General features: G+C 46.9%; 1 protein-coding gene across 1 annotated transcript in view; it reads left to right on the top strand.

Annotated features, from left to right (window-relative positions):
- LOC126101523 (proline-rich protein 36-like) overlaps positions 1 to 25,791 on the top strand; it is a 323,227-nt gene that overhangs the window by 243,249 nt on the left and 54,187 nt on the right. Inside the window, exon 5 of the mRNA XM_049912165.1 lies at positions 8,109 to 8,345. Within this exon, the coding sequence (XP_049768122.1) occupies positions 8,109 to 8,345 (237 nt within the window). The remainder of the gene's footprint in view (positions 1 to 8,108; positions 8,346 to 25,791) is intronic.

Here is a 25,791-nt window from a genome sequence, read left to right as displayed (position 1 = left end):
TCTTTCTCTGCAGCGAGAAATTCAATGTCAGCACTTTGCTTGTAACGTACATCACCTACAGATGCAATTTGGAACTATACTGCAGCTACGCTATCTGTCGGAAGCGATGGAAACTTGGCGCACTCACTCAGGAGGCTTCAAACAACACATACGTAACGTTTCGCATTTGTAGCATTGTTTTTGGCTGAGAAGAAAATGCGGTGCATTACTTTCTAGGCAACCATCGTATTTTGCTCTGGGTAGAAAGGAATGTTCAATTGGATAAAGTTGAATGTAGCGTGTATGTGGCAGAGTTCAGTACTTACAGTGCTGTACAAGCCAAACACTGCACGCTACCACGTCAACGAACTAGCTGACGCTAAAGGACACAATTTAATCAGGCTTTCACCGTATCGTGCTCATTTAAATCAGGGAGAGTATGTGAGCCTAGGTGAAAACTAATTTACGCTCGGTGGGGTTTAAATGCTAACAAAAGAAGCCATTGTAACGCTTACACCACAGGACTGATCCCGAGTTGTCAGTCGAACCAAGAAGGTAGTTCAGGAGAGGGATTCGTGAAGGACTGTCACGAGTTGTGAGTAACACGTAACTTCTCTTCTTGCTATGTTAAAATCTGCTTCTTTTGCCAGAACACAGCAGAGTATCACTAACATTCTAATGCAGTTGAAAAAGAAATTGCGACAGAATCCTGAAACAGTATAATATTAAACTAGCAACTGAGGGCAAGACAGACAGCCCATTCTCAGTATAAAAATCATTGTGTAACTTATTCACTTTATCGTTGCAAAACCAACAACGATTTTCGCTTCACCAGCTATCGATGGTCCTTAAAAATTACATATTTCATTGAAAAAAAAAACCTCTAGTTGCTTCAATATAGCGGTAGATATGGAAGTTCCACATATCAGTCATATGGCAAAATATGTGCGCCATCATTTGCCAAACTGTTGCTTCGATTTCCCTCAGACCGTTTGTGAGATACAAGGGATTTATGAATATTTCGTTCTGGCTTTTTCACTGGCGCATGCGTCGCTCAACACAAGCTGGCAACTACGCTACCTTCCACCCGCTCCGCAATGAACTTTCAAAAATGGCAACTAATTTTAAACGTATTATAGACACTCAGATCTGCCCACAGACCGAGTCACTTCGTGTGTAGCCTAAATCGGTGGGTTTCCGTGATTTACCCACTGACTGCAGACTGAAGCGACGGATTTCACAACTTGCGACTGTCTCTCGTCGGAAGTACGTTACACAGTGCGACGATTTCACGCACTACTTTACTGCAGTACATTTTTAGATTCTAGTATGGATAAGAGTACGAAGGAAACTGTGACAGCGACTTGAGTGCTGTGAACTGTTACTTCCTTAGAAAGAAAATCATACAGCACAAGTCAAAATATGGACTGCTGAAAACATATAGATATATTCCAGACATTTAGTTCTGAATCAGAATCGTGAGCATTCCTCTGAGAAATGAAAAAGTCCGATGTGCGAGAAAGCGGACGTTATTGATGCTTTGTGGAGTACCGTACTTCGTAATACCTGTAAAATGACGGCAGTTATGCGTAATACATTAAGGGACACTGCACAAGCAAAATTTTATTGGCAGTTCCCTTACATCAACTTACCATAATATTGGTTTATACTGTTCATGTTCTCCCTTTTTTCAGAGGCTTGCACTTTTCTGAAATTTGATTTCATATTTTATAGCTTAGATTTGTACACCAGCGGGACTGAAGGCGAAGGTTGTTGCATCTCGCTTCTGAGGACATCTTGCTGGAGGAAGAGTGGTCAGGCATCCAGGGCTGACGTTCAGTTATTAAGGAAGAGATTAGGTTAAATAAAGAGAATGTATTTCCATGTACGGGATACAAGGGGCATGGCTAGAGTCGGAAGTTACCCGGCGTAGGCCGGTCCGGAACTAAACAAAGTGGGCAACCCGTGGGGAGGCGGTTCAAGGTAAGTTTCGTTGGTTGCCAGTCATGGGACTCAGAAGCAGAGACTCTTGTTCTACTCGAGGTCTGGCTAACAAGAGAGCGAAGCAGCTGTGTTCTGCACTGCAGAACCATCCAGAGTCCACAGTCAACGGCCTGGCTTCTTCTGTCAGAAATTCTATATTTCTTTCTCTGTCTTCTGAAACTTTGCCAATATTTCGTATCACAGATTATACAGGGTGGGTCACTAGCTATTGCCACCTAGAGTAGCTCAGAAAGTATGACAGGAACTGAAAAGTTTGTGGGACAAATATTGCATGGGACAACAGGGGCTATAATATGATGTTGGTTTTTTGCTGCTAGGTGGTGTCGCGTCGGAGACATGAAGGTCAACTTTGTTTTTTTAAATGGGATGCTGTAGTTTGGTACTTATTTTTTGTTAGTGGCTATAGAGATGAATCCAATGATGTGTAACAGTAAGGTCTTTGAAGGTCTACTTAAGTCACAAAGGTGGCATGAACGTCAATTTACAGAAGGTGTTCGAAGTGGTGATGAATTCATCTCGATACCCGCTATCAGAGAATAAGTACCAAACTACACCATCTCATTTAAAAAACAAAGTTGACCTTCATATCTCTGAAGCGATCCCACCTAGCAACAAAAAAACAACGTCATATTTATGTTATTCTGTGTGCATTGAACATTGACATTTATGGAAAGAAACAGTTCTAAAATGTCACTCAATTGACCAATATCCTGAATCTTTTTTGGGAAACTGTAACCACCCACAGTTTCTATAACTGTTTGTTCTTTAAAAATATTTATGTTTAAATCACAAGCTACACTAGCAGACACTGGTAAAAATTGTACAAAATCTGAAGTGTCAATAAAAATATACACATTCGTTTTTCTTCGCTGTGGTCGAACTTTTGCTAAATTTTTCCCTTTCCAAGCAGTCAGTAAATTCACTAAATGCTGTGAATCTTCTTCATCCCTCAAACAGTTTACATGTACACAGGGATTCAGATCTTGCAGCAGAGAAAGTGCTGTTGTCTAGCCTTTCCTTCTTGCTTCAGGGTCCTCTAGGTTACTCTTGACAACTGTGAGACATTGAGGGCAGTTGGGAAAAACTTATGGCACAGATTCAGCTCTAACTCATGGTGTGTACAATGTAGCCAATATTTTCCGTCCAGATTTTTCATCAAAGCACTCAGTATGTTTCAAAATATCGTCTTTTGGAAAATGTAGTTCACATTCCTGAAAATTATTTCGTAAACAATGGTAGAAATTAAAGACTCACGCGAATGAATTATGTCTCACAGCTTAGGAATTGCATGCTAATTTTCTTAAGAAAAATTTGGCTTAATTTATCACAACACGGCTAATTACTCTATGACGTTTATTGTGGGAAGCGTTCATAGTCAATGTGCACGTTAAATAAATAGTGCCTTCAAAAACATCGTAATATAGAAATAGACGCAATTGTGACATGCGGGCTGTTGAACTGAGTGCTCAGAATTCGTTTACTTAGTAAGGCTAATGAAACAATATCACTAATGGTACCTGGTACAGTATCGTACAGAACTACTAAAGGTATAAATAAATCACAAAGACTTGTAAGAACCTGTTAAACAATGCAGCACTATTCCTTTCACTTACTTTGGAATATTTGTTTGGTGAAAACGCATCCCTATGAATGGAGGCAATCCGCTTACGACGAAGATTTTCGACTTTACGAAAGGAAAACACAAGGACCTTAGTTACATATAGATAAGTTCGGCATTACAGAAGCGTCCGATTCCACGCGTCTGCTTTAAAAATTTCCTTTCCAGCGAGGAAAGTGTTAACTGTGGCTACTGTGAAAAACGCTCACTAAAATTGACGTAGTCGTAAAATCGCAATAAATAACACAACAAACAGCTCTGCATGTTCAACATTCACAACGCCATGTGGCAATGCCTAGCCATTGTGACGTCACTGAATACTGATGATGTAGCGCCGGGACCATCTGTAGAGGCAGTGTTGGGAAAAGGTGACAGCCACAGACCTACGATATTTCTTATTTCCTAACCAGGGCAAAATATGATAGTGGAGCACCCCCCTTCACGCACGAGTATTTGAGATAAGACATCAGAAATATTTTTAAAAAAATCAATCTTTCTGAAATATGTTCATTTTGTAGCATACATCTTTCTGAAGAGTTTGATATATAAAACATGTATGTTGGGGCAAATATGACCTGCCAGGTTAGCCGACAGTGCTAATGCACTGCTTCCTGGACTCCTGGATGTGGAAAACCGCCTAAAAACTACACCCAGGTTGGCCGGCACAGCGGCCCTCGTCGTTAATCCGCCGGGCGGATTCGATACGGGGCTGGCGCGCTTGCCAACCTGGGTGTAGTTTTTAGGCGGTTTTCCACATCCTGTTAGGTGAATACCGGGCTGGTCCCCACATCCCACCTCAGTTACAGGACTTGCAGACATTTGAAACACGTTTGCACTATTTCATGATTTACACTGATTCTGTCCCAGGGCAGCAGCAGTAAGGGCATCCGGCCACCCCTTCAAATTAACCATGACAAATCCGATTGTAACAGTGGCGACCCTGCGCCAACTGCGGGACAAAGGGTCGAGCAATACAATATGTTAGAGCAAATTTAAGACATGTTATTTGGTCTTAAGTGTGCCAAAGTGCAGTGCCACGCCTCTTCACACAGTATTCTTCTATCGCGCGTCCCTAGACCCACGCCTGAAATGCGGTATCGGTGCGAAGAGTGTTGGCGTGGCGAGGCGGAGGAATAGTGTGCTGTTACTGAAGGTGTGAAGGGGTAAGCGGTTCGCAGGGCGGACAAACCGTTGGTTCCTGTTCGATGTTGTCCGGTCGGCCAGTATTCGCCGCTGTTATTCCGGTATGAGCTGAATCTGCCAGCCGCGGCGCGCCAGCCGCTGTCTTAGCACACTGCAAGCAGCGGGGACGAACCCTAAGCCGCTGCCGCCTTGCCGCTTGCAGGGAGGTGGCCAAGAACAGGTCGCAGTTGGCTGTCGACACACCTGCGCCACCCCTGTTGCAAGATTGTCCACATGCACAGGGAGTGTAAGACACGTGCTATGCGACCGTGCTGCTCCTGTTGCAGTCAGTCAACGAATATCTTAGGTACGTAATTGGTTTATGAAATGTTATTTCAAAGCCTTAATCAAATCTTTACAAGTTTTCTTTCAGAGGCGGTTCTGTACAGTTAAAGCTTCTGACAAGAGACGCCTTCACCTCTCGGGTGAAAATTAAACCGTAGGTTTTAGCAAGTAACGTGCGTGGAAGGAATATCACTTGTGTGAACTCTGCAGAGTCCTGCGGGGCAGAACACAGTTACTTCACTCTCTTGTGAGCCAGACTTTGACTGGAACAGACGTCTCTCTTAGGAGGCGGAACCTCTGGCTCTGAGCTCCATGGCTGGCCACCAACATAACATCTGCCGCCTTGCCTCCTGTTGTCCAGTTTACTTAGTTAGTTTGACCTCCTGGACTGACTTACATCTGGTAACTTCCTCCTTACGCGCGCCCCTTTGTACCCCGTACACTGAAATACACTGATGAGCTAAGACATTATGAGAACCTGATTAACAGCGTGTTCATCCGTCTTTGGAACGAGAGATACATCACTGATTCTGCGTCTCGGGGCTCTGACAGTTTTTTGGTAGGTTTGCAGAGGCATGTGGCATTGGATATCTACACTCAAGTCATGTAATTCGCCTAAATAACGGGCGGCTGATCTGCATACGCGGTGATGGTGCCCAATAGTCATCCATATGTGTACGGTAGGATTTACATCAGACGAATTTGGTCGCTGAGACGTCTATGTGAGTTTACTATAATGATCCTCAAACCACTGTGGCAGGGTTCTGGCACCGAGAGACGGACAGTTATAGTGCTGAAAGATGACACCGCCATTGGGGGAGACTTCAAGCATGAAGGGATGCTGGTAGTCCGCAGCTGTCAACATGTCTTCAACTAACACCACAGGTCCCATGCAAGCGCAAGAGAATGTCTCCCATAGCATAATACTGCTCCGACCAGCCTGCATCCCTGGCGCGCTGCACGTTTCGGGCCGCTGTTCACCTCGATGACGGCTTTTGTGGAGACAGCCGTCGACCAAGCGCACCAAAAAGTGATTCATCCGAAGAGCCGGCGCGTTTCCATTGACCTACAGTCGAATCCCGATGGTCCCGTGCCCACTGCAGTCGTAATTGACGATGTTGTGTTGACTTGTTGGGTCTACATGTGAACATGTAGGCGTAGTCTGCTGCGGACCTCCGTGTTCAGCTATGTACGATGAACGGTGTGCTCCGAAATCACTTTTGCGTGCACCGGAATAGTCCTATTTCGGACCTAGCGAGATGGCGCAGTAGCACACTGGACACGCATTCGGCATGACGATATTTCAAACCAGCCATCCAGATTTCGGTTTGCCGTGATTTCCCTAAATGGCTCCAGGCAAATTCTGGGACGGTTCCCTTGACAGGGCACAGCCAATTTCCTTCCCTATCCTTGACAACATCTGAGCTTGTGCTCCGTCTCTAATGATCTCGATGTCGACGGGACACTAAACCTTCCTTCCTCCCTCTTTCGGCAGAGATGCCACAGATCACCATCTATCTTACTTTACAGAGCAGACAATCCTCTGAATCCCAATTTCTGTGAATAGTCGTGAACGTCTAACTATTTAGCGTCTAGTGGTAGTTTTGTTGTCCTCCTACCTCTTTCTGTAGATGACAGTTGTTGGGTTGGCTGAAGAGCCAACACCATGTTACTAGAGGAGGCCGAAATGCACGCGTTTTAGTTCACACAGGCTGGTGTGAGGAGGGAAGGACTATACTGACGTGAGGTCTGGAACATGACAAGGAATTAGAGTTCAGAAAGCGGACGTAATTACTTTGATACTTAACTTTAATCCATTAATGATGAACGTCGCTCTTGACAGTACATGAGTCACAATACTATCTGTTCAGATTGTAGTAACTGAATATGGCGCCTTGCTAGGTCGTAGCAAATGACGTAGCTGAAGGCTATGCTAAACTGTCGTCTCGGCAAATGAGAGCGTATGTAGTCAGTGAACCATCGCTAGCAAAGTTGGCTGTACAACTTGGGCGAGTGCTAGGGAGTCTCTCTACACTAGACCTGCCGTGTGGCGGCGGTCAGTCTGCAATCACTGATAGTGACGACACAGGGGTCCGACGTATACTACCGGACTGCAGCCGATTTAAAGGCTAACACCTAGCAAGTGTGGTGTCTGGCGGTGACACCACAACAGTAACACGTGAACATTCGACCAGCTTCGCCGTTTTCGAGATACTCGTTCACAAGCTTTGCGTAATAGTAACCTGACCTTTGTCAAAGTCATTTATCTCAATGGATTGCCCCACACGGAGCCCATATTTTCGCTGGGGTGATCCCCTTTGTCTGCTCCGCTTACATACTTTCTACCTCATCACGTGCTCGCAATGCAACCAGGTGGCATGGATCGTCGTGTTGGCAATGGTCAGGATGTTCTCGCTTGTCAGTGTATATTCTCTTTATTTGATCTCCTGATGAATCAATTAAAGTCAGCCCTGGATAGTCACTCGTAAGACTGGACCACTCAACCACCTGTGTACTGTTGTTGCAATCCCATCCTTGCACAGATTTCATTACACTTTGGCCCACAGGTGGAATACTGTCCACAAACGCTTTATCACCTCCTTGTACACCCTATTTTCTTACATCCGTGTTCGTTTGGGAAATTTGTCGTGTCTCGGATAATTTTTTTCATGTAGTCATTGGTACACTCCTTCGCTATATGTATAGGAACTAAAATTTACTGTCGCCCGTAAACGAGAGGAAAACTCACGGACTTACTGCACGTGGCTTGTACCGGAGAGAATAATTTATAGTCTCGCTCTACGAGGCGTTGGCTGCAGCGCCACCTGCTTCAGACAGACGGAGTTCCGCTGTGGTTCTGAGCACAGTGCGGATGCCGGCAGTGTCGCCGATGCCGGGCGCGGTGTGCGGCGCCTCTGCCTGCCCGCCGGCCTCGGACGCCGACGCCGACGCCGTCGCCGCTGCGGCCGACGTTTCGGAGACTCCGGCGCCGGCGTCGTCGGGCGCCGAAGAGCTGGGCTGCCGCGCGGGCCCGCTGCTGGCGGCCGTGCTGCTGGGTTTGGCCGTGGCCGGCGCCGCGCTCTCCGCCGCCTGCCTGGACCGCCTGCCCGCGCCGCCGCCGCCGCCCAGCCGCCCCCGGCCGCCCCCCGCGCCCGCCCCCGCCGCCCCCGCCGCCGACGGCCGCCTGCCCGCCCGCGTGGCGCGAGCGTTCGCCGCTCCGCCACTCGCCCTCTTCGTCGGGCTGGGGCAGGCCTTCATGATGGCCGACTTCTCCAGGGTATGGCACTGGCGCACTTTTCGTCTTCACCTGCACTCTGTTCATCGTAAGAATGTCCGCCCCAGTAGTTGAGTAGCCATTAATTGGGAGGCTAAAAAATTCTCTTTCTGGGATGGAACTGCGGGGCTACACCTTCAAATGTCGTGCCTATGCGGACGACCTCCTGCTGCTCGTTCGTTCTGAAGAAGAGGTGAAGACGGTCCTTGCACTGTTGTTGGACCACAGTGTGACGGCGGGTAGTGCAGTGAACATGAACAAATCGGCAGCAATGCCGGTTGGAAGGGGCCTTACGCCGGAAGAAATCAGTCCGTTTCCTTATGTGCAACGATTCCGCTATCTCGGCATAGACTTTACCTCATCTGTAAAACATACTGCGGCAGTTAACTACCGACGTATTTTACAGACAACACGTACCATGGTCCGACATCATCTCCTACGGCGCCTTGATCCTTTGCAGCGAGTCGAATATCTGAACACTTATGTGGTTTCTCGAATGGTGCATATTTCGCAGATCCTGTCCCTACCACTCACGCTCGGACGTCGACTCCAATCGGCACTAGGCTATTTTGTGATGATTGGATCGCCCCTCAAGGTGCGATACACAACGCTCACGCTCCCTACGGACAAGGGGGGACTCGGACTTACGAATGTTCACTGCCGAGCGACGGCGCTCCTTCTAGCCACGATGTGTAAGCAATGGCGTAGCGGGCGTGATTCCCTTACATCCCGCCTAATGGATCTCCTAGTTCCAGCGTCCCTCACACCTCCGGTAGCGGTGGGCAACATTACGCCACATTTTGCGCATGTATCAACATTTATCGTGGAACTTAGTTATATCAGAGACGAGCTTCCGCGCACGAGACCACCATGCGCGAAGGATTTTTATGTTTGGCTGCAACGACGGATAAGTCGTAATGCCATTGAACTCAAACACCCCAAGTTGCATTGGCCGAAGATTTGGAGACATGTGCACCAAAAATTCCTTCCTACCTTCGTTCGGGCACTGTGGTTCTCTGTCACCTGTGGCAAGTTCAACACCAACCAACGACTCTATGCAATTGGACTAGTGGACACTCCACTATGCCCGAAATGTCGCGAAGTGGATGACGACCATCACCGCTTAACTTGTATCGCGGTGGAGGACGTATGGCTCCTAGGAAGACAGATGGTGGCTTGCTACCTACGTGTGACCCCGCAACATATTACACCTGCTTCCTTCTTACATCCGGAGAGTGACTACTTTCCGGCGACTAAATCACACTCGATCATCTGGGTCAAAGGTTGGACGATCGCGTACCTCTATGGGGATGCTGCCAAGTCGCGACTCGACTTTTGGTATTTCTTGCAGCAAGCCCACAATGAGGTTCATGGATGGTCACACTATCGGAAAACCTTTGCCAGCTATCTTCAGGCAGTCTTCCTCGACCCCCCACGCAGCTGGGATGTGCCGGGTGCAGTCGGTGTGCACATTTGACAGCTGATAATGAACCTCAAGCTTCTCTCACCGCTCCATATATAATGCACATACTATACCATGAAATGATCTACATGTTCCTTTTAACAGAGTGATCTTTATGGAAAATAAATTAAAAAAAGGAAAAAAAAAACAAAAAAAAAGTGGTCAGCGTGACAGACTGTCAATCCTAAGGGCCCGGGTTCGATTCCCGGCTGGGTCGGAGATTTTCTCCGCTCAGGGACTGGGTGTTGTGTTGTCGTCATCGTCATCATTTCATCCTCATCGACGCGCAGGTCGCCGAAGTGGCGTCATATCGAAAGACCTGCACTAGGCGAACGGTCTACTCGACGGGAGGCCATAGCCACACGACATTTCATTTCTTTTCATCTTAAGAATAAACCTGATTTAAACATTACGCCATGTATTCTTCCGCGTTTCTTGAATCTCACTTCACGTGGAACGGAAGCCAAGCCGTGTCCAGCACAGTCAGGTACGATCACAAGCATACGTTTGATGCTGTGTTACACACACATACACTGAAGAGGCGGAGAAACTGGTCCTCTTGTCTAGTACCGTGTAGGGCCCCCGTAAGCACAGCTGCTAGTGCTGGAGCGAATTGATGCCATGAATCCTGCAGGGCTGTCCATAAATCTGTAATAATACGAGGGGGTGGACATCTCTTCTGAACAGCACGTTGCAAGGCGTCCTAGATATGCTCAATAATGTTCATGTCTGGGGAGTTTGGTGGTCAGCGAAAGTGTCACCTGTCAGAGTCATAGGTAGACGTATCAGGGATCCCATATCACTCCATATGGACACTCCCCACACCATTACAGAGCCTCCACGAACTTGAACAGTACCCTGCTGCCATGCAGCGACCATGGATTCATGAGGTTGTCTCCATACCCGTACACGTCCATCCGCTCGAAACAATTTGAAACTAGACGCGTCTGATCAGGCAGCATGTTCCCAGTCACCAACAGTCCAATGTCGGTGTTGGCGGGCCCAGGCGAGGCGTAAAGCTTTGAGTCGTGCAGCCATCAAGCGTGCACGATTGGGCCTTCGGCTCCGAAAAGCCCGTATCGGTGATGTTTCGTTGAATGGTTCGCACGCTGACAATTGTTGATGGCCCAGCACTGAAGTCTGCAGCAATCTGCAGAAGCCTTGCACTTCCGTGACCTTGAACGATTCTCTTCAGTCGTCGCTGGTCCCGTTCTTGCGGGATCCTTTTCTGACCGCAGCGAAGTTGGAGATTTAATGTTTCACTGGATTCCTGATATTCACGGTACTTTCGTGAAATGGTCGTACGGGAAAATCCCCTCTTCATCGCTACCTCGGAGATGCTGTGTCCCTTCGCTTGTGCGCCGACTGTAACACCACATTCAGACTCACTTAAATCGCCATTGCAGCAGCAGTAACCGATCTAACAACTGCGCCAGACACTTGTCTTGTATAGGCGTAGCCGACCGCAGCGCCGTATTCTGCCTGTTTACGTATCTCTGTATCTGAATACGCATGCCTATACCAGTTTCTTTGTCGCTTCGGTGCAGATTCAACTATAATGCGGGACAACAGCTTTACAGGTGCATTAAACTTGGGCAGCACTGGCCAGCCAGCTGGTCCAATAAACCTGCAGTGACGTGAGCAGTTGCTGATCAGACGAAAAAGGAACGAGCAAAGAAACAATATGGCTTCGACTGTCATTTAATTTTTGAAGAGAATGAAATAATATTCGGCAAAACTCCAGTACTACCGCATGCTTCTTAGTCGACCAGACGGGAAGTATGCCCTCGTTCTCTCGTTCACCTAACAGTATTCTAATTGTAAACAAGAGTGATTAACTTAATCACAGGGCAGTTTTTCTGAGAGAGCTATGTGTGGTGCAAAAGTATACTGCAGAGATCTCACCGTACTCTTGAATACTGAAGCCACTAAAGGTATCAATTACAGTCAGTCGTCTGGTAATCTCCTAGCTCCTGTCTAATTCGAATCCGAGAAATACGTTTCAGTTGTGGAACTGTCATCTGTTACGTTCATAACGGGTCGATCAACAAGAGAATCCCTGAAGCCACTCAGGCGCCGCATTTCCTCGTCTTCTTTTAAGAGGTGTCGTTTTATAAAGCGTACGGCAGTGACAGGTGAAAAAGCTGCATGTGTTAGTGCTAGTACGTCTGACAGCTTAAAGGTCTTGTTATTTCTTGGGCCAAATCCCTTAACTTAGCTCCAGATCAATTTTGTTGACTTCATTTTGTAATGGTACAGTGGCAAATGTAAAAATACAGTATTTGTACGATGTGTTCGATACTGTGGAAATGATTGTTCTTCATGTTTCTACGACATTTATCACTCTGGTTCATATGAGATTACATCTGAAGTATAAAGCAATGGGCACAGTCCAAATTAAGAGTATCTGGTTTTTGATTTTTGCCCTAAAAATTTAAACTGATGTGTTCTTAATTTAAGCAACCTATATCAATAATCGTTCATAAAATATCGATAATTAAGAGTTTATATTGGAAATGAGGACAGGAATATCGTGTGCATATGTAATTGGAAACAAGAAGACGTACATTATTCATAAAAAGATGATGAATTTTACAATTACTACGTCTCGGTGTTTCAGAGTGGATGAAAAAATAATGACTAAGGTGAGACGTGAACCAGCGATGCACTAGGTTATCAATCTACTACGCTACCAGTTCCGCTATACATGCAATGTGTACGCGTATCTCAACTGTATCAAATGCAGTCCCTCATAAAACTTGAAAGCCAATTTTTTCAGTAAATTTATGAAAAACATTAAGAACAACCTATTTCCTGGCACTTTTTAACCGTGTTCCACTATGGAACAGTATGCAGCCTTAGCCATTTTCATACAGCAGAGAATCAGAGCACTACAATACAGAGATTGTGACTGTGCATTATTTTTTAAATAGAGACTACGTAGCTAAAGAGTGATTAAGAAAAACTTTGATGGCTGTTAATACGTGAGAATATCTTAAAGTTTTATTTAACGTAACTTAGTAATAATATATCTAGTACATAACTAGGAGCTACTTCCAAGAGCGTAACAACACCAGCGTGCCTGTGCTGCGGCTTCTTAACAGTCATCGCGTTTGTGTTCGTTTGCACCAGTTTTATTGTTATGATGAACAGAGTATAGAGACGGTGACCACTAAATGAACACAATCGATACAGTCACTTGTGATTTTACGGCCGAATTATTCATCCGTTCCCTCGAGTGAAACAAGTGTTTGGGAGCTAGGGTTGCCAGACACTCCGTTCGTAACGTACTCTTCCATTTTTTCGCCCTATTTAAGTCTCTTAGAATTATATTTTATGGAATAAATACAGGGTGAAGACAAAATGCAACACTTGAACTTCGGCATGCGATCCCTCATCCAACGTTTATGTAGCAAAATCAGTTCGGGTAAATTTAGAAACACTTCTATGAAAGGGCGGAGCTGGCAATTCTGTCACATCATGCAGGGAAATGTGTAACATCCCGCACTACCGTGGCAGCCGTCATGTCTCACTGCTGGGACATCAACCCCACGTCTATCGCGGACATACAGTTCGAAAGCAGGCTACTTTCAGCAGTCGTGAGGTGAGCAGGCCTCATTTACGTCTCGCCTGTCATGCTACTTGTGAGCGAGCGCGCGTTTGTTTACTTTAGCGTAGCAGCTAGTCTTCCTGTCTACATTCGTCGACCGTCCTGGCGCCTTCCTCTCGCCAAGCCGCAACTAAATTAACTTTTCTATTGGATCATCAACGACGAAAATTGTATGAAGTAGAACGGTTTGTACAGGACGAAATGCATCTCCCGCCTCAAGATATTCTAGGAATTCAGTTTTCCACCCCTAGTACCACTTTGTACGAGGGCAGTTCAATAAGTAATGCAACACATTTTTTTTCTGAAACAGGGGTTGTTTTATTCAGCATTGAAATACACCAGGTTATTCCCCAATCTTTTAGCTACACAACACTATTTTTCAACGTAATCTCCATTCAATGCTGCGGCCTTACGCCACCTTGAAATGAGGGCCTGTATGCCTGCACGGTACCATTCCACTGGTCGATGTCGGAGCCAACGTCGTACTGCATCAATAACTTCTTCATCATCCGCGTAGTGCCTCCCACGGATTGCGTCCTTCATTGGGCCAAACATATGGAAATCCGACGGTGCGAGATCGGGGCTGTAGGGTGCATGAGGAAGAACAGTCCACTCAAGTTTTGTGAGCTCCTCTCGGGTGCGAAGACTTGTGTGAGGTCTTGCGTTGTCATGAAGAAGGAGAAGTTCGTTCAGATTTTTGTGCCTACGAACACGCTGAAGTCGTTTCTTCAATTTCTGAAGAGTAGCACAATACACTTCAGAGTTGATCGTTTGACCATGGGGAAGGACATCGAACAGAATAACCCTTTCAGCGTCCCAGAAGACTGTAACCGTGACTTTACCGGCTGAGGGTATGGCTTTAAACTTTTTCTTGGTAGGGGAGTGGGTGTGGCGCCACTCCATTGATTGCCGTTTTGTTTCAGGTTCGAAGTGATGAACCCATGTTTCATCGCCTGTAACAATCTTTGACAAGAAATTGTCACCCTCAGCCACATGACGAGCAAGCAATTCCGCACAGATGGTTCTCCTTTGCTCTTTATGGTGTTCGGTTAGACAACGAGGGACCCAGCGGGAACAAACCTTTGAATATCCCAACTGGTAAACAATTGTGACAGCACTACCAACAGAGATGTCAAGTTGAGCACTGAGTTGTTTGATGGTGATCCGTCGATCATCTCGAACGAGTGTGTTCGCACGCTCCGCCATTGCAGGAGTCACAGCTGTGCACGGCCGGCCCGCACGCGGGAGATCAGACAGTCTTGCTTGACCTTGCGGCGATGATGACACACGCCTTGCCCAACGACTCACCGTGCTTTTGTCCACTGCCAGATCACCGTAGACATTCTGCAAGCGCCTATGAATATCTGAGATGCCCTGGTTTTCCGCCAAAAGAAACTCGATCACTGCCCGCTGTTTGCAACGCACATCCGTTACAGACGCCATTTTAACAGCTCCATACAGCGCTGCCACCTGTCGGAAGTCAATGAAACTATACGAGACGAAGCGGGAATGTTTGAAAATATTCCACAAGAAATTTCCGGTTTTTTTCAACCAAAATTGGCCGAGAAAAAAAATGTGTTGCATTACTTATTGAACTGCCCTCGTACATACAACTGGTGAACGAAGAGCTCCGAAGAGTTCCAATACTCTGACGGCCATATACAGTAGTGATCAAAAGTAACTGGACACCCCCAAAACACATGTTTCTCATATTAGGTGTATTGTCCTGCCACCCACTGCCAGGTACTCCATATCAGCGACCTCAGTAGTCATTAGACATCGTGAGAAAGGAGAATGGGGCGCTCAGCGGAACTCATGGACTTCGAACGTGGTCAGGTGATTGGGTTTCACTTATGTCACACATCTGTACGCGAGACTTCCTCACTCCTGAACATCCCTAGGGCCACTGTGTCCGATGTGATAGTGAAGTGGAAACGTGAAGGGACACGTACAGCACAAAAGCGTACAGGTCGACCTCGTCTGTTGACTGACAGAAGCCGCCGAAAGTTGAAGAGAGTCGTAATGTGTAATATGCAGACATCTATCCAGACCATCACACAGGAATTCAAAACTACATCAGGATCCACTGCAAGTACTATTGACAGTTAGGCGGGAGGTGAGAAAACTTGGATTTCATGGTCGAGTGGCTGCTCATAAGCCACACATCACGCTGGTAAATCCCAAACGACGCCTCACTTGGGGTAAGAAGCGTAAATACTGGACGACTGAACAGTGGAAAAACGTTGTGTGAAGTGACGAATCACGGTACACAATCCGATGGCAGCGCGTGGGTATGGCGTATGTCCGGTGAACGTCATCTGCCAGCGTGTGTAGTGCCAACAGTAAAATTCGGAGGCGGTGGTGTTATGGTGTGGTCGTGTTTTTCATAGAGGAGGCTTGCACCAATTGTTGTCTTGCGTGGCACTATCAGAGCACTGGCCTACATTGATGTTTTAATCACCTTCTTGCTTCCCACTGTTGAAGAGCAATTCGGGGATGGCGATTGCGTCTGTTCATAATGCACGGCTTGTGGCGGAGTTGTTACACGACAATAACATACCTGTAAAGGACTGGCGTGCACTGAGTTCTGACCTGAATCCTGTAGAACACCATTCCCGGCCTCACTGACGGACATCGATACCTCTTCTCAGTGCAGTACTCCGTGAAGAATGGGCTGCCATTCCCCAAGAAACCTCTCAGCACCTGATTGAACGTACGCCTGCGAGAGTGGAAGCTGTCATCAAGGCTAAGGGTGGGCCGACACCATATAGAATTCCAGCATTACCGATGGAGGTGCCACGAACTTGGAAGTTATTTCACTCAGGTGTCCTGATACTTTTGATCACATAGTGTAGCGGCTGCCATGGTTGGCCATGCTGGTTTTGGCCTCCGTACACTGAGAATTTTCAAACTGCCATTGGAGGTGCCATAGGATGGTGTGGTGCCCACCTTTACACCTTACAGCAACGACATCAGTCACATTGCTGAAATGTGGAAGACGTGTTCTCAGTGGCGTCCGTCAGATACAAATTGAATTGAGGAAACATGTGCCTTCTTACTTGGTCATTGCTGGCTGCAGTACTGTCATCATGTAAGGTCGCCAGCCACGCACTTGTTCAGGTTGTGATCAGGACGGTCATGCACATCCCATCTGAATGTCTCCAACATAAACTGGTTCAGACGCTGATCATAGATGTTGTTGTTTCTGCAGTGCCCAGTGTGTTACCTATGTATTACACATCTGTGATGGGGCTGCCTGCTGCAACGTCTTTGAATCACTCGGCACCAGCAGCAACTCCCATCAGTTACACAATGAACATTTTGCCTGTTTTTCCTGCTGCTGGAGGTGTTACCAGCTGTCAACAGATGCAAGCTGTCTGTTCTTACACCAAGACTGTTGATCATGGAGTTGTACCAACCTCCACTTTTCTGCCATATGGCTGCATGTTGTACAACAACCATTCACCATCCAACATGAAACAACATGTTAGGAAGCAACGGTCTGAGGAAACAGAAGAGACAGTGCTGTAGCTCTTTAGGTGTGTGAGCAGGATATTCATCCTTCCACTGCTGATGTGGTGTGCTCCAAGGCACTTGCACCAGATGATGCGGCATCTCTCCCCATCTCCATCTCCAGTCAGCATCCACTACAAACACCAACCTTCCCCCACCTGTGTCCAATGTGCTTGCCTCCTTTCTGTGTCTGATGCTACCTCTGGGTGTACCTCTGATTGTGTTCCACTGACCTGGTCCAGTGAGACATTCTATCCTGGGAAGATGATGTCGATGCTGGACATTCTGGAGATGCACAATGATGTACCCCCATTGGTCAGGTCGCCTCCCTCCCCATTGCAGTGATTTGCTCTTGCACAGGGGCCTAACAGGGAGCTCCCCCTGCTTCCCTTGTGTGTGCATCGTCCACCCTCCTGCTGCTGGCAGCTTTTCAGACCTACCGCATAGCCACTGTCAATGTCAATACCATTCACATGCACCATAAACTGGCATTACGACATGAAATGCTGTGTGCTGTGGAAGCTGATGTTCCCCTCCTTAAGGAGGAACATTTTGTGCTACCCATGGATTTGCGGGACTCATTTCCCATGCTTCCCCTACTGGTAGTGGGGTGGTGATCCTCTTACATGATGGTATCCTCGCTGATACAGTTTTGTATCCCCCTAATGCCAGAGGTATGGCTCTCAAGATTCTTCACATCAGGATCATCGATGTCTGTGTGCCATCTGGTTCCAGTTACCTGGTTACGATTATGGACAGTCTTCTTTCTTTCCTGAGGCCTCTCTTTCCTGAGTCCTCTCTTTGTGAGCCAGCAAGATGCCTTAATCATAGGAGGCGACTTCAACCCCACCCAGACGCCCAAAGACCATTTGCCATATCATTCTCTGTGGGCGGCACTAGCGGCAATTATCCATTACCTCAACCTTGTGGACTCTAGAGATCATGTCTGTAGTGATTGTCAGGGGTTTACACAATTCACTAGCCATTCTTTCAGTCGCCTCAACCGTGTTTATATCTCCCGCAATATTGTTGGTGGGGCGGAAGCTGCTGAAGTCTGTCAGGGGTTTACACAATTCACTAGCCATTCTTTCAGTCGCCTCAATCGTGTTTATATCTCCCACAATATTGTTGGTGGGGCGCAAGCTGCTGAAGTCTGACCTGTTGCATTCTCTGATCATGACGCATATACCTGTGCCATCAGTGTGTGGCGTGGCGTGGCCAGGGACAATGGGAACTGAACAAGATCCATCTAATTTCACCTGATAGCCAGCTGCACATCAAGACCATGTGGACAGATTTGTCATCAACATCATGATGCATAACAGTCTCTCCTGTCATGGTGGGTCATCTGAACAAAGCCTGACTTCCATAGGGCATTGATTGGTTATGGAAGGGATGTTGCGGCGACAAACCCAGGAGTTTAAAAAAAATGGTTCAAATGGCTATGGGACTTAACTTCTGAGGTCATCAGTCCCCTAGAACTTAGAACAACTTAAACCCAACTAACCTAAGGACAGCACACACACCCATGCCTGAGGCAGGATTCGAACCTGCGACCGTAGCGGTCACGCGTTTCCGGACTGTAGCGCCTAGAACCGCTCGGCCACCCCGTCCGGCCCAGGAGTTTCACTTCACCATTCTCTGGGATTGCGCTATGGTGCCATATTCACCAGAGCGTCAGACGATGGTTAATTATGCCAATGCACAGCTCACTGCCCTCTCTCGACATTACCTTGAAGGAGCTTTGGTCAGGGCATGCACACACGATGGGTTAGAGCAAGAACTTCTGCCTGTGTACCACATGATAGCAGAACACTGCCACCGTTCTTATGACTGATGATAGATGGTGGTTAGATACTCAGCACGATATAGGGTTTGCTCTTCATGCACATTGTGTTATGCTGTAGTCTGCACAACGTCACTACCCTGCCAACACTACAGCATTGCTAAGACTACAGTGGTCTCCCGACTCTCCTTTGGCTTGGTTCCTGAGAATGGAAAGATGGGTCTGCTTACCAATATCACGAAAGACGAAGTCCATGATGCTATCCAGGTGGTTTCTATGAACAGATCACCCAGCTCTGACGGCCTCCCACTAATCTTTTATCGGAAGTTTCGTCCCTTAATGGCGGCGGCGTGAATGGAGATTTGTCAGGACCTTATCTCGCCTGTCATGCAAATCCCAGACGGTTTCCTTGATGGTCTTCTCATACCCATCCACAAGCCTTGGGTACAGCACGGATATATAATTATCGCCCCGTTACGTTGCTCAACAATGACATGAAGATCTTTATCCAGCTGTTGGCTGCATGGCTTAAACGGATGGCCCAGTATGCGGTTTCTCTTGATCAAACCAATAACATCGGCAGTGCCCTCTGTCGCTATCGTGACATAATCGCCCTTCCTCACACTCGTCGTGTGCCTTGACTTTGGCTGCCGTTGATTTCAGCCAGACGTTCACCTAAGTAGATCACGACTGCTTGGGAAGGGTGCTGCTCAGTATGGACCTCCCTGATATTACCGTCGACGTCGTAATGCGTCTCCTTCGTTGAGAGACGTCCTCTGTACTCTACAATGACTGCCTCATTCCTCCTGTCTTGATCTGTCGTTTGGTGCATCAAGGCAGCCCGCTCTCTGAACTGTTATATGCTTCTGCCATGAAACCATTGCTCTGCAGCCACCGTCAATGCCAGTCTACGATGTCTCTTGGTGGCCATGTATTCGATTGCACTGCTTATGCCACTGGTCTCATCCTCATTCGTCGTGGTGGTGCTGAAGTGAGGGAGTCATGGGCATGAGTTACCACCTCCAACGAAGATTGTGGTAGCTGCCTCAATACCGGCAAATTGAGCGCCATGGCTATAGGTGTTGAGCTTCCTTCAGAAAGCGCTGCTCCACTGCATGTGGCTGCTACTATCTCATGCTTAGGACTCGATTTGATATGCAGTGCAAAAGTGCCCACAACTGCTGGAACCTACTGTCCCAAATATGAACTGGGCTCCTAGATCATTGTTTACGAGCCCTCAACTTTCTACAATGGTCACAAAAAGTAAATGTACAACGCGCATCCACAAACTAAGTTTCCTGGTGTTGTATCCTTCAAAGTAGACCAATTTAGCTGGGAAAATTGCGCGACAGATCTATGATGCGACAGTCAAACACCTGGCGTACAGGACCCACCAAGGGCCAGAACCGCAGCAGCAGTGCCCTGAAATGGTGTCTCCTATACGTTCTCCGCACCTGCGAGGTTCGGTCAGTGATGAGGTTCCTTAATGCACACCGAGCGAGGTGGCGCAGTGGTTAGACACTGGACTCGCATTCGGGAGGACGACGGTTCAATCCCGCGTCCGGCCATCCTGATTTAGGTTTTCCGTGATTTTCCTACATCACTCCAGGAAAATGACGGGATGGTTCCTCTGAAAGGGCACGGCCGACTTCCTTCCCCATCCTTCCCTAATCCGATGAGACCGATGACCACGCTGTCTGGTCTCATTCCCCAAACAACCAACCTTAATGCACAAAACACAGCACCCATCGAAATTCATCGTCAGCTCTGTCATGTCTACGGGCAGAACATCATGAGCAAACAGATGGTGTGCCACTGTTGTAGACTTTTACTGAAGGTCGTGTCGACGATGAAAAACGTAGTGGGCGACCATCCCTCATTAATGATCACCTCATTGAGCCGATGGCGCAGCCCATCCTAGATAACCGTCACCTCACGATTACGGAGGTCGGCAGCCAATTTCCGCAGATATTGTGGTACTTGTTGCATGAAGTTATCACTAAGCACCTGCTGTCCAAGAATTTCTTGACCAGGTGGATGCCGGAAAGCCTGACACCTGAGCATAAAACGAATCACTTTGCAGCAGCACTGACACTTCTGCAGTGGTATCGTAATGGCGGCGACGAGCTCCTCGACAGGGTCGTCGTGGGCGGTGAGATGTAGATTTCTCACTTGACCCTGCAAACCAAGCAGCAGTCAATGTGCGCTAAGTCCGCCGCTGGCGCGCTGCCAAGATGACGTCGGCCGGCCTTATCGGCGCGGGGTCAAAGGTCAACTGGTCAGTGTGATGACGTAACATGCTGTTACATACTCTATGCCGACAGGTTCTAGATGTACCCTTGTCCGGTTCTCAGCTACGCTACAGATCACTTTATTTATGAAAATACAAACTACAGTCTCCAACAAATTTTACATATTCACATACTCCTTCACCTTCAATCCAAATAAATACAGACTCATTTACAGATATTTTTCTTTTGTTACGAGTATACAATGACATGGCAGAGGTAGACATATAAGCGGATCTACCAAAGTCTTTATTTGCAAGTTCAGCAATAAGGTACGGTAGGCAATAATGTCTCTGTCTACAAAACTTTCAAGTCCAGGAACATTAGGTACTTCCTGTACCTCCACGTACAATAGCTACAGTAAGCCAACCATTACCATGTGAAAAAGAATCATTCAGGTCAATACTAAAATTAAGTCTACATCCACAGAAAACAGAAGGGCCATCGAGTAGTGCAGAAGCGGCAATGTTCTTCACAGCATTCTTCTTCTTGTCTGCAGCAGATGTTGAGAATTCTATGTTCTCGATGGTTTTATAGACTGTTTGCTTGAAATCGGGGATTACCAGGATCGGGAAAGTGACGTGGAAGGACTGGGCCCCTTTAACTAACATCATTTATACTTGAACAACAACAACATCTATTTTTATATATTTTCTTTGATAACAGGTCCCCTTTGGAAACCGATGAAAATCGTAGTGGGCGACCATCCCTCATTAATGATCACCTCACTGAGCCGGTGGCGCAGCCCATCCTAGATAGCCGTCACCTCACGATTACGGAGGTCGGCAGCCAATTTCCGCAGATGTTGTGGTACTTGTTGCATGAAATTATCACTAAGCACCTGCTGTCCAAGAATTTCTTGACCAGGTGGATGCCGGAAAGCCTGACACCTGAGCATAAAACGAATCACTTTGCAGCAGTACTGACACTTCTGCAGTGGTATCGTAATGGCGGCGACCAGCTCCTCGACAGGGTCGTCGTGGGCGATGAGATGTAGATTTCTCACTTGACCCTGGAAACCAAGCAGCAGTCAATGCGTTGGTGTTGAAATCGGGGATTACCAGGGTCAGGAAAGTGACGTGGAAGGACTGGGCCCCTTTAACTAACATCATTTATACTTGAACAACAACATCTATTTTTATATATTTTCTTTGATAACAGGTCCCCTTTGGAAAACAGGTAGAAAATTTGAAATTTATTTGCTGCCACAGGGGTTCAAAACAGGGCTTAGCGTTGCAAAGCGATATGAGGTGGGACGAGCGTGTGAAAACTCTGGTAGGGAAGGCAAATGGTCGACTTCTGTTGATTGGGAGAATTTTAGGAAATAGTGGTTCACCTGTAAAGAAGATCGCGTATAGGATGTTGGTGCGACCTATTCTTGAGTACTGCTCGGGTTCAAAATGGTTCAAATAGCTCTGAGCACTATGGGACTTAACTGCTGTGGTCATCAGTCCCCTAGAACTTAGAATTACTTAAACCTACTGTAACTAACCTAAGGACATCACACACACCCATGCCCGAGGCAGGATTCGAACCTGCGACCGTAGCGGTCACGCGGCTCCAGACTGTAGCGCCTAGAACCGCACGGCCACTTCGGCCGGCTACTGCTCGAGTGTTTGGGATCCTTACAAGGTCGGATTGAAGGAAGACATTGAAGCAATCAGAGGCAGGCTGCTAAATTTATCACCAGTAGGTTTGAACAATACGTAAGTGTTACAGATATGCTTCGGGAACTCAAATGGAATCCCTGGAGCGAAGGTGACGTTGTTTTTGAGAAACACTATTGAGAAAATTTACATAACCGGCATTTGAAGCTGACTGCTGAACGATTCAGCTACCGCTAACATACATCGCGCGTAAGAACCAGGAAGATGAGATACGAGAAATTAGGGCTCATACGGAGGCGTACAGGCAGTCGTTTTTCCGTCGCTCTATTTGCGACTGGAACAGGAAGTGAAGTGACATGTAGTGGTGCAAGGTACGCTTCGCCACGCACCGTACGGTGGCTTGCGGAGTGTCTGTGTAGATGTAGATGATCTCAAACAAATTCAAGAAATAAGAAGTTAACTATACTGGCTTTTAAAAATTTAAATTAACCAATTTTAAATACACCAGCCAATTAAAATAACTAAAACAGTTTTAGTTAAATTTCTTCGAGCGAATTGAAGTCGAAGACATTAGGCGGACCCCCCAGAGATAAATATTAATAAGGAAAACATAGGGATTAGCCAAAGGTTTACACAAAAAAATTTACTATAAAACTTAGAACAAGGGTAAAACTTAGAACAAGGGTACAATATCTATTAAACATAACAGAAAAAATTTCCTGTGGGAAGCCAGTTAATCATAGGTCCCTTGCTCAATGGTGAAACTTCGTTTAGAGTACAAGTCACATAACGAAAGATACTCAGCTTGAGCACAGACAAGCAGACGCGCAGCTATAAAGAAATAGGAAGCCGCACTAGGAAATGCTCGAGCACCGTGCATACGGCCCCAAGAAAGCCAGGCCCACGCGGCAGATAGCCACCGACATGTTAACACTCTCCCAGCAACTTAGTAAGTGCTGTTAACAAACAAGACAGATAAGTTTCTGACTGGATTACAATACAATTAAAGTTACGGTTTAACCATGAGTACACTTATAGAGCGTTTCCAGTAAGCTGATACGACCTCTGAAATAGGCTTCATTAACTGGGAACTACAGAAAGGGAGCTGTAATTTCTTCCAGGAAGAAATATAATAAACAACTCGCTAGGGTTTTACCATTAGCTGGAGCTCACAACATGCTTAAAAGGGCTGGATAACAGTAATACGAGAGAGCCCACCAACTTCTAAAACACTGTGAAAACAAACACTAAAACTTAGAACAACTGGTCCTCTTGCATAAGAATTCTGAAACTAACACATTAAAAAAAAAAAAAAAAAGAAACGAGATGAGACATAGGCTCCTGATATAGCTATGTGTGACAACTGGGCGCGTTACATAACATAACAGTATCAATCATGGGTAAAGTTTTGTGAGAGAGAATGCTGGCCTGCAGATTAAGACAAGTTACTTCAAAATCCCACAGGGCAGGCAGGGCAATACCCCATCACAAAATCACAGAGCTAAGTAACATGGCGAGGCGTGCATGACAACACAATGAAACAGTGACCATATGTTCAAACCGCTTCTGGAGCGTAAATCAGTGCACAAAGCTAAACAACTAATTGCGCACAACATAAGGGAAGAAGAGTGAACGATAACCCGGGAAAGACGTCGTGCCGACCCACAGCCCATGTGCGTCGCGTATGCTGTGCCTCCCCCCTCCCCCCCCCCCCACCCGTCCCCTAGCCATCCGGCTCCAAGCTGTGAGAATCTTTGGAGCCTCGACGCAACTCTAGCGGTAGCTTTTGAAACTAGGCGAGGCAGTGATAACCGCACAAGAGAGTAATCCGCACTCCCTGTTGGGACGCCAGCTGAAACTTACCGATAGTGAAATGAGGCACCATGGCTGAGGCGTCACAGCCGATTTCAGGTCAACGCGAAATTCAGACATACTGTGTTGGTACAGAAAGTCAAGTGCACGGTGTTCCAGGACAGGAAGGGCATTCTGCTCATTGACTTCCTGCCCAGAAGTGCAACAGTGAATGGTGACCATTACTGTGAAACAATGCAGAAGCTGTGACGTGCCATCAGAACGAGAGGCATGGAATGCTTACTCCAGGTGTTGTCCCCATACAGCTCGTCGCACAGTGGCTGTTTTGCAGAAGTTCGGCTGGGAGCTGTTTGATCATCCAGCACTCAGTCCTGATCTTGCTCCCAGTGATTTCCATCTTTTCTTGCACTTCGACAAATTCCTGTCATCCGGCCAGCCTTTTGATGATGACGAAGACCTGAAGAAGGCTGTCACATGCTCGTTCCATTCACCGGCGGCAGGCTTCTATGACACAGGAATACAGAAGTTTATGCCGCGATATGAAAAGTGTCTCAATTCTTTTGATGACTATGTAGTAAAATAGCTCAAACATTGCTGTACCTGTTGCCAATAAAGTTTTTTATGTAACTATGTTGTCTTTGTTTTAAAACAATTGGGATACTTGCTTTCGGGATGCGCCTTGTATATTGGGTGTCAAGTATCCTCCATATGGCACAGACACTCCCCATTCTGTCATCCATGCCCTGCCACATGCTAGCAGCACTGGGTTCATATGCTTACCATGGTTTGCTGTTCAAGATACAGAACAAGACCAACACCCTGCCATGAATCAGGGGTGATTTAGACCTGTATCATGTCCCTGACAGAGTGATAGCCCCTTTTCGTCAGCTTTCAAATGTTGCTGAGGCGCCATTCATATGCCTCACCAGCCTGTCCTTGGATACCCTTACACCAGCCCCTATCCAGCTTTCGGATGTCCCCCACCCTTCTTTTACTTCCACTATTTTTTCCTCAAAGTGAGCTATGTCCTTACTACGATATTGTCAATGCGCTTGATATCCGCAAAGGCGATCTACGGCTTTCTTCAGCAAAACATGTCACCAAATGTGGTTGAGAGGAAGCATTCCCGTGTCGACTGATGTACCACCTGGCGATCAGTGTGCTCTCCTTATCTTGACACTGACGTCCAGTCTGCATGGTACCATTCAGTCAGTGGAAGGCAAGTGTGCAGGTCACACCTTCATAGGATTCACCTTCCAGACACCCCAGTGTGTGTCACCTGTGATGTTCTGGACATGGATGAGCATTGCTTGGTGTACGAACCAGTGATAGGTGTCTGGTACTTGGTGCAACAACTGCTGTCCTCAATCC

This window comes from Schistocerca cancellata, chromosome 9 (genome assembly GCF_023864275.1).
Source record: "Schistocerca cancellata isolate TAMUIC-IGC-003103 chromosome 9, iqSchCanc2.1, whole genome shotgun sequence".
NCBI lineage: Eukaryota > Metazoa > Arthropoda > Insecta > Orthoptera > Acrididae > Schistocerca > Schistocerca cancellata.
This window is presented reverse-complemented; position numbering and strand designations above follow the sequence as displayed.